Below are 19019 nucleotides of genomic sequence, written 5' to 3' on the forward strand. Positions count from 1 at the left end.
TCCAGTCATTTCATTCCTTGGTGTTTAAGACAAATGTGTATAGATTTGTCAGAAAATATCTAGTACGCCAGGAGTAGTGGCTCAAACCTGTAATCCCAGCACTTTGGGTGGCAGACGTGGGAGGATTGCTTGAGCCCAGGAGTTTGAGACTCGCCTGGACAACATGGTGAGACTCGGTATCTACAAAAAAATTTAAAAAGTAGCTGGGTGTGGTGGCACATGCCTGTAGTCACAGCTACTTGGGAGGCTGAGGCAGGAGGATTGCTTGAGGCCAGTAGTTGGAGGCTGCAGTGAGCCATGATCATGCCACTGTACTCCAGCTTAGGCAACAGAGTGAAACCCTGTTTCTAAAAAAAAAAAAAAAAAAAATTAAATTAAATTAAAAACCAATCTACCGTATTAAAACTCTAAAAGCCAAGATAGTGATTAACTGGGGGTGGGAGGAGTTGGGGGGGCAGGGTGGTGGGTGGTTGTTGGTGAGTGGGTAGTGACTGAAAGTGGTCAGGAGGGGGCTTCCGGGGCGCTGGTGTACGTATCATACTTCTATTAAAAGTTTACCAAAAACGAATTACTTTCATTCAGACTGGGTATTAGACCACATTAAGGAATATTGTTAATTTTCTTAGGCATGTTAATAGCCTTATATTTTTTATGTTTTTTTTTGAAGTACTAATCTGTTGTGATAAATGCTTAAGTATTCACAGCTGAAATAATGTGATGTCTGGGATTTGCTTTAAAATAATTCCCTGGATGGGAAGGGACTGCTTAAACAGGATAGATAAGCAGATGTTGATTATTGTTCAAAACCAGTTAATGGGTACATGAGGGTTCATTATACAATTGTCTCCACTTTTGCGAATGTCTGAAATATTCTAATAATAATAATAACGAGAGGCTTCTCATCACAGAATTTCAAGGCAGTCGCTTCACCTCCCTGACTCCCAGTTTCTACCTCAATAAAATAGGGCTGATGATATAATGCACTGTACTCACAGGGATGTTGTGAGCAGCAGGGGGAGAAAGGGTTTTATGAAATGTTGTGTTTTTGTTTTTGTTTTTGAGACGGAGTCTCACTCTGTCACCCAGGCTGGAGTGCAGTGGCGCGATCTCGGCTCACTGCAACCTCCGCCTCCCGGGTTCAAGCAATTCTCCTGCCTCAGCCTCCCGAGTAGCTGGGATTAGAGGCACGCGCCACTGCACCCAGCTAATTTTTGTATTTTTAGTAGAGACGGGGTTTCACTGTGTTGATCAGGCTGGTCTCGAATGCCTCACTTCGTAATCCTCCTGCCTCGGCCTACCAAAGTGCTGGGATTACAGGCGTGAGACACCGCGGCCGGCTGAAATGTTTTAATATTGGTAACCACTGCCATTATGGTTTCTAGTACTAATTTGTTGCCTCCAAGCGTTCTCTCCTCCTCGCCCTGTAATTTTTTTTTTTTTTTTTCTTAAGACAGAGTATTGCTCTGTCACCCAGGCTGGAGTGTAGTGGTTCGATTTCGGCTCATTGCAACCTCAGCCTCAAGGGTTCAAGCGATTCTCCTGCCTCAGCCTCCCAAGCAGTTGGGATTACAGGTGGGTGTCACCATGCCCGGCGAATTTTTTTATTTTTAGTAGAGATACGGTTTCACCATTTTGGCAGCCTGGTCTCGAACTCTTGGCTTCAAGTGATCCGCCCGCCTCGGCCCCCCAAAGTGCTGGGATGACGGGTGTGAGCCACCACGGTCGGCTTCCCTGTAATTGTTGATTCCACTTTTCCTCTGGTTCTTTTCAATGGTTCCTTCCTGCTACCCCCCTCCTCTGGCAGCCCAATGGTTGAGCCCGGCTTCCCCGGGGGAAACCCCTTGGGGCGGATCACGCGGTATCAGCCAGTGGCCTCCCTGGAGGATACAAGGATCGCTCTGCGCCGGGGGCGGGCCAGTAATCGTAGGCGGGGCGCGGGTCCAGAGCTCCGATTGGCCAGAGTCGGAGTAAACATCCGGCGGGACGGGGCGGGGCCGGAAGTGGAAGTGGAAGTAGAAGGCGGTGGCTGAGGCGGTTCCGGAGGTTCTAGTGTCGGAGTTGGTGCAGGCAGGTGCCATGGGCCGGCTTGAGGCACACTGAGGGGACGCGGGGCTGGGCCATGGCCGGCGCTCGGGCCGCCGCCGCCGCTGCCTCGGCGGGGTCCTCGGCCTCTTCAGGCAACCAGCCGCCGCAGGAGCCGGGGCTTGGGGAGCTGCTGGAGGAGTTCTCCCGGACTCAGTACCGGGCCAAGGATGGCAGCGGGACCGGCGGCTCTAAGGTGAGACTGGAGGTGCGATGAGCTGGGGAAGGCTCCTAACTTGGGAAGTTACAGAGGAAAGGCTGAGGCCAGGGGTCAGAGAAAGGTAGGAGTGGTACCTCGCCGCTGAGGAAGAGGAGAGAGAGAGGAGTTCTCCAGGGTCTGTATCCGGAGTATAAGAGTCGGACTTGACAACCATAAAAGGAGGAACTGGGGTCAGAATGAGCCCAGCAAAGAGGTCCTTCTTGTTTGAGAAGGGGTCTGGAGGTGAGAGATCAAGCTGAGGGGCCAGGTTCAAAGATCAGAGAGGAGGACCTAAGGAAGGTCTGTTCCCTGCTTCAGGTGCCGTAGGATGAGTTGTGTCAGGGAAAAAGCCCCAAGAAAAAGCTAAGAAAAATAGGGAGACGATTCCTTGGGGTCAGAGGTCAGAATGGAGCCAGGAGGTGAACCCAGTGTGCTGCCCCCTTATAAGGTCTCAGTATGACTTAGGCCCATCCCTTTCCTTCCCCTATAGAGCAGGAAGACAACCCACACTCCCTTTCAGTTCCTTTATCTAAAGCAGGTCTCCGTTCCTCTTTTTGCTCCCTTTGGGATTTCCACCCAGTCGTCTTATTGCCAGACCTGGAGGGCTTCCTGTCAGCTCAGGCCATCCCCACCCTAAGCACTGGCTGGCAGTGCGGTGGGAATCTTGCCGACCCTGCCATCTCATTCCTCCACGTGGTTCTGGCAGCTTTAGCACCAAGTTTTCCAGTGGAATTCTGTTCCATCCTGCACCACAGAACTCTGATTTGACCTCAGAGGTTACCGTGAGTTGCTATTCTGTAGTTGGCATCTTGTAGTCTCTGAAGTAACCCAAGGAAGACTTCAGTAAGGATTGGACTTCCTCACTCTCCAAATGGCCAAGTAATTTTTCCAAGTATAGTCTGGGGACCACCTGTTTAATGATCATCTGGGGTACTTTTAAAATTTATGCTTATGGGATACTTTGTGAAAACAGAGATTCCTTAGTCCCACCCAGTCCTACCAAGTCAGAATTTCTGGGGGTGGGATCCTGGAATTTGCTTTTTTTTTTTTTCTTTTGAGAAGGAGTCTCGCTTTGTCGCCTAGGCTGGAGTGCAGTGGCGCGATCTCAGCTTACTGCATCCTCCGCCTCCCCAGTTCAAGCAATTCTCCCTGCCTCAACTTCCCAAGTAGCTGGGATTACAGGACCCCACCACCATGCCCAGCTAATTATTGTAGTTTTTAGTAGAGATGGAGTTTCCCCAGGTTGGCCAGGCTGGTCTTGAACTCCTGAGCTCAGGTGATCCGCCTACCTCAGCCTCCCAAAGTGCTGGGATTACAGGCGTGAGCCACTGCGCCTGGCTTTTTTTGTTTGTTTGTTTTTGTTTTTTGTGTTGAGACAGGGTCTCGCTCTGCTGCCCAGGCTGGATTGCAGTGGTGCAACCATGACTTACTGCAGCCTCGAAATCCTGGGTTTGAGCGATCCTCCCACTTAAGCCTGCCAAGTACCTGGGACCACAGGTACACACCACCATGCCTGGCTAATTTTTCTTTATTTTCATAGAGACATGGTCTGGCTATATTGCCCTGGCTGGTCTCAAACTCTTAAGCTCAAGCAGTCCTCCCACCTCAGCCCCCCAAAATGCTGGGATTACAGGCGTGAGCCGCCACGCCTGGCCAGTAAGGGTCTTCTGAGTGGCTGTAGGTCATTGGTTTTTCTGGACCCCTCTTCCAACTTACATGACCCTGAAGATTAGGGTTATCATAAGTTACACCTGATATTGGCTGCGGCTGGCCTTAATTATCTCTCCAGGCCTTCTGATCTCCTGCAAACTTAGATGTATATATATTTATATGTATTTATAACAATTCAGGCAGAACAGGGAGTTAGATCTGTAACTGAACAATCGATTGAGATAACTCACTACCTTTGGACTAACTTCTTGCAAACTTTTTTTTTTTCAGAAGGAGTCTCCCTCTGTCACCCAGGCTGGAGTGCAGTGGTGCGATCTTGGCTCACTGCAACTTCCACCTCCCGGATTCAAGCGATCCTCCTGCTTCATCCTCCCTAGTAGCTGGGGCTACAGGCATGCACCATCACGCCTGGCTAATTTTTTTTTTTTTTTTTTTTTTTGAGATGGCGTCTCACTCTGTTGCCCAGGCTGGAATGCAATGGCGTGATCTCGGCTCACTGCAACCTCCGCCTCCTGGGTTCAAGCGATTCTCCTGCTTCAGCCTCCCCAGTAGCTGGGAGTACAGGCGCCCGCCACCATGCCCAGCTAATTTTTATATTTTTAATAGAGATGGGGTTTCACCGTGTTGGCCAGGATTATCTCAATCTCTTGACCTCGTGATCTGCCCGCCTTGGCCTCCCAAAGTGCTGGGATTACAGGCATGAGCCACTGCACCCGGCCTAATTTTTGTATTTTTAGTAGAGAAAGGGTTTCACCGTGTTGGCCAGGCTGGTCTCAAGCTCCTGATCAGAAGTGATCTGCCCTCCTCGGTGCCTCCCAAAGTGCTGGGATTACAGGCGTGAGCCACCATGCCTGGCCCTCTTGCAAACTTCTTGATGTTACAGTTCTTATGCCTTTTTTCTGTTGTGTTTTTCTCTGAACTGTGATCAAAATAAGTAATTTTAGGGGGAGCTGTTTCTTCTATTTCACCAGCAAGTTGTGTATAAAGAGACTTTGCAGCTTTTACTGGTTGCATGGAATAGAGCTTGTAGGTACTAGTCTGTGGCTAAAGAATGGGGAAGAGGGCCAGTACACTGGCTCACGCGTGTAATCCTAGCACTTTGGGAGGCCAAGGCAGGTAGACTGCTTCAGCCCAGGAGTTCGAGAGCAGCCTGGAAACATGAACCCCATCTCTATTAAAAATTTTTTGTTGGCTGGGCGTGGTGGCTCACCCAGAAGGCAGAGGTTGCAGTGAGCAGAGATCACACCATTGCACTCTAGCCTGGGTGACAGAGCAAGACTCTCAAAAAAAAAAGGAATGGGGAAGAGGCCAGGCATGGTGGCTCACACCTGGGAGGCTGAGGCGGGCGGATCACTTGAGATCAGGAGTTCAAGACCAGCCTGGCCAGCATGGTGAAACCCCATCTCTACTAAAAATATGAAAATTAGCCAAATACGCTCACTTGAACCCAGGAGGCTGAGGTTGCAGTGAGCTGAGATCGTGCCACTGCACTCCAGCCTGGATGACAGAGTGAGACTGTCTTTTAAAAAAATAAAGGCCGGGTGCCGTGGCTCACGCCTGTAATCCCAGCACTTTGGGAGGCCGAGGTGGGCGGGTCACCTGAGGTCAGGAGTTTGAAACCAGCCTGGCCAACATGGTGAAACCCTTGTCTCTACTAAAAATAGAAAAATTAGTCAGGCGTGGCTCTACGCACCTGTAATCCCAGCTACTCGGGGTGAGACAGGAGAATCGCTTGAACCCAGGACGCGGAGGCTGCAGTGAGCTGAGATTGCACCACTGCACTGCAGCCTGGGCGACAGAGGGAGACTCTGTCTCAAAAAATAAATAAATAAATAAGAGAATGGGGAAGCTGACCAATGAAGGTAGTGGATTAGTGGCAGTTTCAGTAACCTGGACCAAGAGTTCTTATGTTTTATGGGTTGTAGACCTCTTTGAATCTAATGAAAGCTGTAATCCTCTCCCCCAAATGCTCAACACCCACAATTTCAGATTCATTGTTAGGGGGTTAAGAATCCTTCCTGAAGTATATACAATATATGGGTTAATGGACTACACGTAGGGCCCGTGGCCTAGCATCACATCTTCCCAGCACAGAATAATTATCACCCAGGTACATGTCTTTCCCAGTGACCTCTTAGGCCATGGACCTCCTAATTCTCACCCTCAGAACCCCAGAATTCTCTTTGTGTTCTGATCTCCTTCTCTGTGCAGGTTGAGCGCATTGAGAAGAGATGTCTGGAGCTGTTTGGCCGAGACTACTGTTTCAGCGTGATCCCAAACACGAATGGGGATATCTGTGGCCACTATCCCCGGCACATCGTGTTCCTGGAGTATGAGAGTTCTGAGAAGGAGAAAGACACGTGAGCATCATGTGACCGTAGTGTGCATGTCTGGGGAGTCCGTGGCAGCTAATCCCTGTGGCCAGGAAGTCTGCAGCTGGGCAGGGCAGAATGACTTTCCCCAGGTGTTAATCCTTATTGGCATTTTTATTTACTTCAAGGTTGGACAAGTCAGACTGGCAAGGTGGCATGGCATAGAATGAGGGGTTGGGAGTAACAGCCCTTGATTGCTGTTTCACTTCCACCCTAGAGCTCATTGTCCTAAGATAGCTGACTTCACACTTCACTTCTCTGAATATCAGTGTCCCTTTTTTAGAGAGTGTGAGTGGGAGGTACACTGTGTAAAGACAGGCTTACCAGCATTTACCATATGTAGCACTTGAGAGCCTAAGGTCTAGAGTCAGACTGCTTGAGTTCACATCCTGGATTCCCCTGTTGCTGGCTGTGTAACTGATGCTGGGCAAGTTACTTAACTGCTTTGTCCTTAGTTTTCTTATTGGTAATTCTCTACCTCATGTTAATTAGTCCTTTTAAGGACTAACTAAAATTTTAGAAAGTGGTAGTGCAGTCCAGATGATAAATGGGGCTGATAAAAGCCTGACATGTACGTTGTAAGAATTAGAAATAAAAGCTACCATTTATGGTGAGCCTACCAAGACCTGAGTACCTTATGTGGGTTAACAGTTCATACCAGAGCAGACACAGAATGCTTGGTGCAGGATGTGGCCTGTAGGTAGTCAGTAAATGGTATAGTTATTTGATACTGATAAGTAATCACAGCATGAGGGTCTAGGAAGTGGTATATGTTGATCTCAAAGTTTGCTCTCCTAATCTCCCTACTTCCTGCTGATTTTAAGGGAATTTCAGGAGCCATTGTCAGCACTATCTGTGAAATCCTGGCCCCGTGGGTGAAATGTTGTGAGGAGTACCGCAGCAGTCATGCTGCATAGTGCAGTAGCCCCTTGCTACTCAAAGCAGGGCTAGCAGTGCACTTAATAACTTGTTAGAAACGCAGAAGCTCATGCTCCAGAGCCACTGAGCCAGAATCACAGCAGAACAGGATGTCCAGGTGATTCGAATGCACTACCAGGTTTGAGAAGTGCTGCCATAGGCCACCTGGGGAAATGGTTAATTCTGCCTTGTGTTTATGTGCCTGGGAAGAACTGGAATTGGAAGGATGAGCAGGAGTTTCCCTGAAAATGTCCTTAGGGATCAACTCATATAGGATCTTGATCATCAGGCCAGGGAGTGTGAACCTGTGGGTTGTGTGTGGGTATCAGTGGTTTTATTGTGCTAGGAACCCCTAAGCACTTACTAAGATTATGGATTCTCGGCCTGGCCTAGTGGCTCATGCCTGTAATCCCAGCCTCCTTTGGGTGGATCACCTGAGGTCAGGAGTTTGAGACCAGCCTGGCCAACATGGTGAAACCCCATCCCTACTAAAAATACAAAAATTAGCTGGGCGTGGTGGTGGGCTCCTGTAATACCAGCTACTCGGGTGGCTGAGGCAGGAGAATCGCTTGAACCCGGGAGGTGGAGGTTGCAGTGAGCCGAGATTGCACCACTGCACTCCAGCCTGGGCAACAGAGCAAGAGCAAGACTCCATCTCAAAAAAAAGATGACAGATTCTAGAACCTCTCCTGGGCCTTCTGGAATCAGAATTTCCAGTCTACATTCTGTGAGAGCTCCCTTGATGTCTTTTTTTTTTTTTTGAGACAGAGTCTTGCTCTGTCGCCCAGGCTGGAGTGCAGTGGCACGATGTTGGCTCACTGCAACCTCTGTCTCCCGGGTTCAAGCAATTCTCCTGCCTCAGCCTCCTGAGTAGCTGGGATTACAGGCGCCCGCCACCACACCCAGCTAATTTTTTTGTATTTTTAGTAGAGACAGGGTTTCACATGTTGGTCAGGCTGGTCTCGAACCCCTGACCTCGTGATCCACCCGCCTCGGCCTCCCTAAGTGCTGGGATTATAGGCGTGAGCCACCGCACCCAGCCTCTTGATGTCTTAAATACACTATAGCTTGAGAACCGCTGCTGCAGGCCATGGGGAGCCAGAGAAGGTTTACAGCAGAGGAACAACCCAGTAGGAGGAGTTTAAGCACTAAGCCTTAGTTTCCTCATCTGTAAAGTGGGGATGTCTATAAGAGTGCCCATCCCGGCCGGGCGTGCTGGCTCACACCTGTAATCCCAGCACTTTGAGAGTCCAAGATCATGAGGTCAGGAGATTGAGACCATCCTGGCCAACATGGTGAAACCCCATATCTACTAAATATACAAAAATTAGCTGGGTGTGGTGGCGCACGCCTGTAATCCCAGCTACTTGGGAGGCTGAGGCAGGAGAATCACTTGAACCCAGGAGGTGGAGACTGCACTGAGCCAAGATCGCACCACTGCATTCCAGCCTGGCGACAGAGTGAGACTCCATCTCAAAAAAATAAAAAAAAAAAGAGTGCCCATTTCACAAGGTTGTAGTGGGGTTCTCTAAGAAAAGAGTGTTAAGGGCTCTTGTAAATAGATCACAGAAACAGTATTACATCCTCAGTTATATAACCTAAGAACTCGGGATCGCCAAGCCTAAAGAATTGGGGTTTGTTATGGCCCTGTTATTTATGGTTCTTAGCTCTTCCTTAATTCCTCCTTCCAGAATTAGGTAAGCTTAGTTTCTTTTTTTTTTTTTTAAGACAGAATCTTGCTCTGTTGCCCAGGCTGGAGTGCAGTGGTGCCATCTTGGCTCACTGTAACCTCTGCCTCCCAGGCTCTAGCAATCCTTGTGCATCAGCCTCCCAAGTAGCTGGAATTACAGGTGCGTGGCACCACGCCTGGCTAGTTCTTGAATTTTAGTAGAGATGGGTTTTGCCATGATGGCCAGGCTAGTCTCAACTCCTGGGCTCAAACAATCCGCCTGCCATGGCCTCCCAAAGTGCTGGATTACAGGTGTGAGCCACCGCGCCCAGCTGGGTAAACTTAGTTTCCGTAAACCTTTAAGCTAAAGTTTCTGAACAAGAGGGTTTTTTTTTGTTTTGTTTTCTTTATTTTTGCCTTGCCATTCTCTTCGTTCCCCTTCTTCCTACCCTCTTTGGTGCTGGCTGGCTGGTGGTTTTACCTCTGTGCCCTGATGATGACATTCTGATAATAAGCTCAGCTGTAATCAAGGTGGGTTTTTTTGTTTTTGTTTTTGTTTTTAATTAAGACGGGGTCTGGAATGCAGTGGCACAATCATGGCTTGCTGCGGCCTTGATCCCCTGGGCTCAAGTGATTCTCCCACCTTAGCCTCCCAAGTAGCTGGGAATATGGGCACATACCACCACTCCCAGCTGATTTTTTTTAATTTTTAGTAGAGACGAGGTCTCGCTGCATTGCCCAGGTGGGTCTCCTGAGCTCAACAGATTTCCTCACCTCGGCCTTTCAAAGTGTTGGGATTAGAGGTGTGAGCCACCGCACCCAACAGAGTGGTTCTTTTCTGTGTTGATTTTATGAGTGAATCAACTGGGGATCTTTCTACAATGCAGAGATTCAGAAGACCTGAGGTGGGCCTGCGATTTGGCATATTCTAACAAGCTCTCAGGTAATACCAAATGTTACCCTTCAGTAACATAATAGTACATTGAGAAACCTAGTGGTGGTTGCCTTGTAAAAAAGCTTTTCCTGGAAGGAAACAAGTTTAGTGTTGATCCCTTAAAGAGACTGAAACTAATATTTGTTGAGTACCTCTGTTTGGCAGGTGTTGAGGTTTTACATGCTAGCTTAAGCCCTACAACTACTCAGTGAAGAAGACAGTATCACCACTCTTTTTTTTTTTCAATTTGATATGGAGTCTTGCTGTGTCGCTGAGGCTGGAGTGCAGTGGCGCAAGTGATCTTGGCTCACTGCAACCTCTGCCGCTCAGGTTCAAGTGATTCTCCTGCCTCAGCCTCCCTAGTAGCTGGGATTACAGGCGCGTGCCACCGTGCCCGGCCAATTTTTGTATTTTTAGTAAAGACGGGGTTTCAACATCTTGGCCAGGCTGGTCTTGAACTCCTGACCTCGTGATCCACTGGTCTCGGCCTCCCAAAGTGCTGGGATTACAGGTGTGAGCCACCGCGCCCGGCCCTCACCACTCTTTTATAGATGAAGTTGAAGCCCAGAGAAGTAATTTGCCTTTGCCGAAGATCACAGAGGTAGTAAGCAGAGTGGGGTTAAAAGCTGTATTTCCTGACTCTGTACCTGTCTGCCTTATCTTTCACCACCACAGCTCTCCCACCTTGTCTAGCAGAACCTCACAGTTAGGCCAAGGCCACTGTGGAACATGATTAACCTTGGAGGAGCTTGTTGGAGTTTGTTTTTACTTTACACTCCTTGCAAGGCCTTAAAGTGTTACTGAAGTGATGTTGAGTGGGTGATGCCTGCTTGTTGAAAGGGGGGACTTCGGGTATGTTTGGGTGGGAAGAAATAGCATTTTTTGCTTTTTTACTGTCTGGCTTGGCTGTTACTATGATGCTGAATTAAACTGAATAGACTGAATAAAAAATAGACTGAATTAAACAGGGTAGAATTGGATTTAAGCAATGTTTTGGTCCTGTTAAGGAACCTCTCCAATTTGGTTCATCATCTGGGAATAGAAGCCTGGACAGGGATCTCTGAATAGCTAAGACATGTTTGTCAACAGTGTTCGTTCAGCTGCTGCTGTGTAGTAGACCTCAGGGATCAAGTTGGAAGCCAGATAGATGAAGTCCTTACCAGTAGGTCTAGTGGGAAACAGAGTCCAATAAAGAAGCAATAATTGTTAATAAAAGCTGGAATTAGGGGAAGTACAGGTGAGGCCCTGCCGGATAGTGGTTAAAACCATGGGCCCAGTGGCTACCCACAGGGTTTAGAATCTCAGCTACCCTGTTTACCTGTTCTGTGACTTTGGGCTAGAGATTTCATCTCATTAAACTACCTCATCTGTAAAGTTGGGTACGTGAGGACTGAGTGAGATAATGTGGGTGTAAGCTCTACTTTGTGCCTCTTATCTATTAAATAGTAGCAGCAGTAACATTTATCTCAGGAAGTTGTGGGGTACATTATAGGAACAAGCCACCTAGTTTGGTAAGCGTGGTGCCTGTCTGGGAAAGCTTCCTATTGGAAATATGTGATAACAGCATTTTCTTCTGTATTTGAAAATAGTTTGGCTTGGCATGGTGGCTCACGCCTATAATCCTAGTTACTTGGGAGGCTGAGATGGGCGTTTCGCTTGAACCCAGGAGTTTGAGACTGAATTAAACTGAATAGACTGAATAAAAAACAGACTGAATTAAACAGTCTGGGCAACATGGTGACACCTTGTCACTACAAAAAATACAAAGCATTAGCCAAGCATCGTGGCATGTGCCTGTAGTCCCAGCTACCTGGGAGTCTGAGGTGGGAGGATCACCTGAGCCCGGGAGGTCAGCTGCAGTGAACCATGGCGCCACTGCACTGCAGCCTGGGCAACAGAGGAAGACCTTGTTGGGAAAAAAACAACAAAATCTCACTACCTGGTAACATCTTGCCAGAAATTTCAGTGCATACGTTACAAATGTAAATACGGAAGCCTACATTCATCCCTTCGAATGTGAGTATTATGTGCCAGACACAGCTCAGTGCTTAGCACTGCAATAAAAGAATCCTAAGGACAAGAGATAATAAAAACAGGAAAAAGTGAGAGAACAGAAACTGAATTGGTTCTTTTTTTTTTTTTTAAGACGGAGTCTCATTCTGTTGCCCAGGCTGGAGTGCAGTGGCGCGATCTCTGCTCACCGCAACCTCCGCCTCCTGGGTTCAAGCAATTCTCCTGCCGCAGCCTCCCGAGTAGCTGGGATTAGAGGCGCGTGCTGCCACGCCTGTCTAATTTTTGTAGTTTTAGTATAGACGGGGTTTCACCATGTTGGCCAGGCTGGTCTTTACCTCCTGACCTCAGGTGATCTGCCGCCTGAGCCTCCCCAAGTGTGGGATTACAGGCATGAGCCACTGTGCCTGGCCAGAAACTGAATTGGAGCTTGATGTAGGGGAACCGGTAAAGGAACCACTGGCCGACCTAACAAGAAAAGGTGGGTCATTACATTAAAAGATCCTCCCTAGAGGAAAATGCTGATGTGTCCTCCACCAGGGGTTTTTTGTTTGTTTGTTTTTAACAGAAGTTTAGCCTGAGAAATCCACCTTGGTTTTGAGGCTACAACTCAACCTGGGAAAATCAGATGTAGGCATTTAGGGTTCAGAGGGCTGGTATGAGCTAAGTGAGAGTCGGTTGCAGCAGATGGTGCTGACCAGATATGTGACATCGGCCACGGGCCAAGTAAGTGGGAGGAAGGCCACTGTGACAGTACTAAAGGTGCTCGGTTTTATATTCTTGTGGAGTCTAGTTAGGCAATTAATTGGTACTGAGGTGCCTTTTGATTTCATAGAGAAACTGGGTGAGGGGAAGGCAGCACACTCTGGTTCTCTGTGAGCTTGTGTGCCTAGGGCTGCCTGGTGGGTTACTGCCACCCTACGGGCACTTTGCTTTTTTTTTTTTCCCCCAGACGGAGTCTCGCCCTTCGCCCAGGCTGGAGTGCAATGGCGTGATGTTGGCTCACTGCAAACTCTGACTCCTGGGTTCAAGCAATTCTCCTGCCTCAGCCTCCTGAGTAGCTGGGATTACAGGCAGGCGCCACCACGCCAGGCTAATTTTTTTGTATTTTTAGTAGAGATGGGGTTTCACCATGTTGGCCAGGCTGGTTTTGAACTCCCAACCTCAAGTGATCTGCCCGCCTTGGCCTCCCAAAGTGCTAGGATTACAGGTGTGAGCCACCACGCCTGGCCCCTAGATATATTTTAATTAAGAATTCGCAGTATTTTAAAGACTGTGTTTTTATTAACCCTAACAGCATCCAGATACATTTAAAGAGGTACCACAAGTATGTGGGAGTCACTGATTTCTTCCTTCTGGGATAATATTTGGGTGCATGTGTACAAGAGGAGCTGTACGCAGATTCCTAGAAGGATTAGGATGTGGAAGCAATTAAATTCCCTCTGGGAGTTGGTCTGAAAGCTCAACACTTTTAAGGAAGGAACATGAGTATTTTTCCTTCCTTCTACTTGGTTACTCTGCATAGCTGGGAAAGCTTCCTGCTCTAACTTTCCTGCCTCTTGTTTCTGTTGCTACCAGAAGCTCTGACTGGCTGGGGTGAGCTTTGCTAAAGGTTGGTAGGTGAGTTTATGAGAGCGGACCCTTATGTTAGGGAAGCGTGATTTGATATGGGTATGACTTGCTGGAGCTAACTTCTAAACCTCACTCTCAAGTTCTAGAAGCTCACTTACCAAGCCCAGTGCGTTAACTACTACACGTCCCTGTGTCACACATGGCTTCTCTTATGCCTCCTTTGCTCTGTGCGCTGTTGGCCATATGGACTGTGAAAGCAGAGGCCTAGAGCCATGTGGACCAAGAAACGTCATCTCATTCTGCCCTCTAAAACAGCACTCCCCAACCTTTTTGGCACCAGGGACTGGTTTCATGGAAAACAATTTTTCCACGGCAGGGTGGAGAAAATGGTTTCAGATGAAACTGTTCCACCTCAGATCATGAGGCATTAGATTCTCTGCAACCCCAGTCCCTCACATGCGGAGTTCACAATAGGGTTCGAGCTCCTATGAGAATATAATGCCGCCACTGATGATCTGACAGGAGGTGGAAGTCAGATGGTAATGCTCACTTGCCCGCTGCTCACCTCCTGGTTCCTAATGGGGCATGGACTCGTACTGATCTGGGGCTCAGGGCTTGGGGACTGCTTGCTCTAAAAGATCACAAAAATACATATTCAGAGTTATGCAAAAAATAGATAAATAGTCACAAAAATGGTCCTGTGATTTCCAGAGAGGGTCCCTAGGGCACCAGGTCTTATCCTGGGAGTTAAAAATTGGACACCCTAGACATAATATCCAGTTTTCTGTGTATATTTCTGAATTTTGTATATGTTTTCAGTTTAGCTCACTTTTTTTTTTTTATCTTAAAGGTTCAGAAATCAGAGTGATTTAAGTTTTAATACCTATAATTAGCACTTTTTTTTTTCCTGAAAAACTTAATATATCTCATGCCTGTGATCCCGGCACTTTGGGAGGCCGAGGTGGGCGGATCGCCTGAGGTCAGGAGTTTGAGGCCAGCCTGGCCAACGTGGTGAAACCCCGTCTCTACCAAAAATAAAAAAATTACCCAGGTGTGGTGGCTCACACCTGTAGTCACAGCATACTCGGGAGGCTGAGACAGGAGAATTGCTTGAACCCGGGAGGCAGAGTCTGTGGTGAGCCAAGATTGCGCCACTGCACTCTAGCCTGGGCAACAACAGTGAAACTCCGTCTCAAAAAAATAGATAGATAGACAGACAGATGATAGATGATATAAAATTTAGGAATGACATTTAATTTCAAGCAAGCATTATGTACACAGATCTAGTATGGGGGTCTGTGTGAATAAACACATATACACAAAGTGCCCACTTCAAAGTCAGCTTGACCTGCTTCTCTTGCCTGTGTGTTAGGTTTGAGAGTACCGTACAGGTGAGCAAGTTGCAAGACCTCATCCACCGCAGCAAGATGGCCCGGTGCAGAGGACGGTTTGTCTGCCCAGTAATCCTGTTCAAGGGCAAGGTAAGGCCCATACCATAGCTTCATGCTCCAAGACTCTCTTCTGGGGTAGCTGACTTACTGCAAAGTATAGGGTCTTTTTTTCCCTCAACATTTAGTAGCCAAGCATTGGGTGGTTACTGGGTGTTGTGGGAAGCAGTCCAGAGAAACAGACCAATTCTGACTGAAGGATGGTTCTAGGTAGGGAAGGGATGGTCACACCAGCATACCCCACCCCGTGTTCCAGAGCCAGACTGCCTAGGTTCAGATCCTGACTCTTATTTCCTGCCTATGCAAAGCCTCCTTTTCCTCTCCTATAAATTAAGAATAATAATCACCTATTTCAAAGGTTTATGGATTAGATTAAATCAAATGAGTTCCTATATTTTTTCCATTCTTTCAATTATATAATTCACCAAGTATTTATTGTATATTATGTGCCAGACACTGCTTCAGGCCTTAAAATACATCACCATGTAAAGCAGACAAAAATCTTTATTCTCATGGAGCTTATATTCTAAGGACTTTTGTTAATTTAATTTGGCTCCCCAGTTTGGTTTCATTTTTACCTATCTTTTGGTGTATGGGATGTGCCCATTTCATTGCAGATGAAACAGAGGCTGAGAGTGACTAAGTAACTTCCCTAAGTAGAGGGTATGCATCAGGGCAGAGGATGGAGGGGATTGAATGAAGACGGCTGAATGCTGAGCAGGGAGGTGGCTCTGTGTTTGCTAGGAGAGCCATTGTGACGTTTGAGCGGGGAAATTCCGAATGCAAGTAGCAACGGGGCGAAAATTGGTCCAAGAAGAGTGGACTGACATACAGAGAGCCTCAGAGGGGAAGGGAGCGGAATTCAGTCTATTCATTCCTTTAGCTGGTATCTGAGTGTCTCAGTGGTCAAGGGCAGGGCAGTGGGGAGAGTCTGACTGTTGTCTCAGTCCCTGGTGTGCCTTTTTTGTAAATTGGGAAAGGGGAGGAAGGAAGGGAGACTCTGCCAAAAGCTTTCTTCTTCAGATCAGTTTTAGGGAAAAGTATGTATGGAAGTTAGGTCCTAGAAATTGATCTTCTTAAAGCTGTTGCCACTTTGGAAAGTTTTCATGTTCCCGAAAGTTATTGCAACTTTTTTTTTTTTTGAGATGGAGTCTCTCTCTCTTTTTTTTTTTTTTTTTTTTTTTTGAGGCGGCAGACATCTTGCTCTGCTGCCCAGGCTGGAGTGCAGTGGCAAGCTCCGCCTCCCGGGTTCACGCCATTCTCCTGCCTTAGCCTCCCGAGTAGCTGGGACTACAGGCGCCCGCCACCACGCCCGGCTAATTTTTTGCACTTTCAGTAGAGACGCGGCTTCACTGTGTTAGCCAGGATTGTCTCGATCTCCTGACCTTGTGATCCTCCCGCCTCGGCCTCCCAAAGTGTTGGGATTACAGGCGTGAGCCACCGCGCGCGGCCTGGAGTCTCTTCTGTTGCCAGGCTGGAGTGCAGTGGCCCAAGCTTGGCTCACTGCAACCTCCACCTCCCGGGTTCAAGCAATTCTCCTGCCTCAGCCTCCCGAGTAGCTGGGATTACAGGAGCATGTCACCACACCCACCTAATTTTTGTATTTTTAGTAGAGACGGGGTTTCGCCATGGTGGCCAGGCTGCTCTCGAACTGCTGACCTCAGGTAATCCGCCCGCCTCAGCCTCCCAAAGTGCTGGGACTACAGGTGTGAGCCACCACGCCTGGCCTGCAGCTTCATTTGAAAGAGTACCACCCTGTGCAGCACAGTGCTTGTCATTAGAGGTTGCACAGGAGATACTCCAACCAGTGTTTCCATAGAACAGCAGTTTAAGGACATGCTTGCGAAAAGCATTCTCTGTCAAATAAGAATTAGAAATACTGCATACTAGATTCTTCAAATAGATTGATAAATGTATGTTCATATAGTTAAGGCTCTGAGAAGTCCTGTAGCAGAGAGGCCTGTGTTAGGTCAGACATGTGGCTCACAGTAGGCACTGAGGAACTAGTATGATGGTGGCAGCATTATTACCAACAATACTTTAGGGACACCAACCTCTACCAGGTTGAGGAAGAGAGAGAGTTGTTAAGAAATGCTTGCTTCCACTGTGTGAAGAAATGCTTGCTTCCACGACCTAAATGTCCATCAACAGATGAATGGATAAAGAAAATATGGTACATGTATGCAATGGAGTACCATTCAGCCATGAAAAATAATGAGATCCTGTCATTTGTATCAGCATGGATAGAACTGGAGGTCATTATGTTAAGTGAAATAAGCCAGGCACAAAAAGACAAACTTCACATGTTCTCACTTATTTGAAAGCTAAAAAAATTAAAACAATTGAACTCATGAAGATAGAGAGTAGAATTATGGTTACCAGAGACTGGGAAAGAGTTCTGACAGGAACAAGGGGGAGGAGTGGGGATGGTTAATGGGTGCAAAAATATAGTTAGAATGAGTAAGATCTAGTATTTGATAGTACAACAGGGTGACTGCAGTCAACAATAATTTATTGTACATTTAAAAATAAGTGTATAATTGGATTGTTTGTAACATAAAGAGAGGATAAATGCTTGAGGTGATGGATACCCCATTTACCCTGATGTGATTGTTATGCATGGTATGCCTGTATCAAAATATCGGCCGGGCACGATGGCTCATGCCTGTAATCCCAGCACTTTGGGAGGCCAAGGCAGGCAGATCATGAGGTCAGGAGTTCGAGACCAGCCTAGCCAACATAGTGAAACCCCGTCTCTAATAAAAATACAAAAATTAGCCGGGCAAGGTGGCAGGCGCCTATAATCCCAGCTACTCCGGAGGCTGAGGCAGGAGAATTGCTTGAACCCAGGAGGCAGAAGTTGCAGTGAGCCGAGATCGTGCCATTGCACTCCAGCCTGGGCGACAGTGTGAGACTGTCTCAAAAAAAAAAAAAAAAAAAAGTCTCACGTACCCCATAAGTAAATACATGTACCCACAAAAGTTTTTAAAACTTAAATTCTTCCATCGGAAACAGAAAATCAAATACTGCATGTTCTCATTCATAAGTGGGAGCTAAATAGTGGGTACGCATGGTCATAAAGGTGGAAACAATAGACATCAGGGACTCCAAAAAGGGGAGAGAGGAAGAGGAGGAGGAGGCAAGGGTTGAAGAATACCTATTGGGTACTATGTTCACCATTTGGGTGATGAGTTAAATAGAAGTCTAAACCCCACTTACACAATATATCCATGTAACAAACTTGCACAGGTACCCCTGAATCTAATGTTTAAGAAAAAAGAAATGCTTGCGTTCTGCTTCCTTCAAAACTCAGTTCAGCATGGTTGGTGCAACTGAGGAACTAAGGTTATATTTTACTTCATTTCATTTTAATTTTTTTTTTTTTTTTTTTTTTTGAGACAGAGTCTCGCTGTCGCCCAGGTTGGAGTGCAGTGGCGCGATCTCAGCTCACTGCAAGCTCCGCCTCCCGGGTTCATGCCATTCTTCTGCGTCAGCCTCCCGAGTAGCTGGGACTACAGGTGCCTGCCACCATGCCTGGCTAATTGTTTGTATTTTTTAGTAGACAGGATTTCACCGTGTTAGCCAGGATGGTCTCGATCTCCTGACCTCGTGATCCGCCCGTCTCGGCCTCCCAAAGTGCTGGTATTACAGGCGTGACCCACCGTGCCCGGCCCATTTCAATTTAATTTTTAAGGCTTGAAGCAATGTAAAAGTTTGTTGTTGTTAAAAACAACTTTGAAATGAGTCCACGTTTCCCTTAAAATGCCCAAAGTTTGTTGGTTTTTTTTTTTTTTTTGAGACAGTCTCTCTGTTGCCCAAGCTGGAGTGCAGTGGTGCCATCTTGGCTCACTGTAACCTCTGCCTCCCAGGCTCTAGCGATTCTTGTGCCTTAGCCTCCCAACTAGCTGGGATTATAGGCACGTGCCTCCACACCTGGCTAATTTTGTCTTTTTAGTAGAGACTGAGTTTCACCATTTTGGCCAGGCTGGTCTCAGACTCCTGGCTTCAAGTGATCTGCCCACTCTGGCCTTCCAAAGTGCTGGGATTACAGGCGTGAGCCACCACACCTGGCCAATGCCCAAAGTTTCACATCCTACTTAAGATATGCTTTAAGTGTAAAATACACATCAAATTTTGAAGATTT

At 47.4% G+C, this 19019-nt stretch overlaps 1 protein-coding gene across 4 annotated transcripts in view; it reads left to right on the forward strand.

Moving 5' to 3' along the window:
- The first annotated feature begins 1962 nt into the window (after positions 1 to 1962).
- Positions 1963 to 19019, forward strand: part of MTMR14 (myotubularin related protein 14) — a 52975-nt gene continuing 35918 nt past the window's right edge. For 2 of the 4 annotated variants that reach the window (XM_003814234.5, XM_003814235.5), the window contains exons 1-3: positions 1966 to 2278; positions 6164 to 6312; positions 14800 to 14908. In XM_003814234.5, coding sequence (XP_003814282.1) covers positions 2120 to 2278; positions 6164 to 6312; positions 14800 to 14908 — 417 coding nt within the window. In that variant the 5' untranslated portion in view covers positions 1966 to 2119. Of the gene's footprint in view, positions 2279 to 6163; positions 6313 to 14799; positions 14909 to 19019 lie in introns of those variants that run through there. The other 2 variants (XM_003814233.5, XM_055110929.1) reach the window with 2 other exon arrangements.

The sequence above is a fragment of the Pan paniscus genome, chromosome 2, assembly GCF_029289425.2.
Source record: "Pan paniscus chromosome 2, NHGRI_mPanPan1-v2.0_pri, whole genome shotgun sequence".
Classification (NCBI taxonomy): Eukaryota; Metazoa; Chordata; class Mammalia; order Primates; family Hominidae; genus Pan; species Pan paniscus.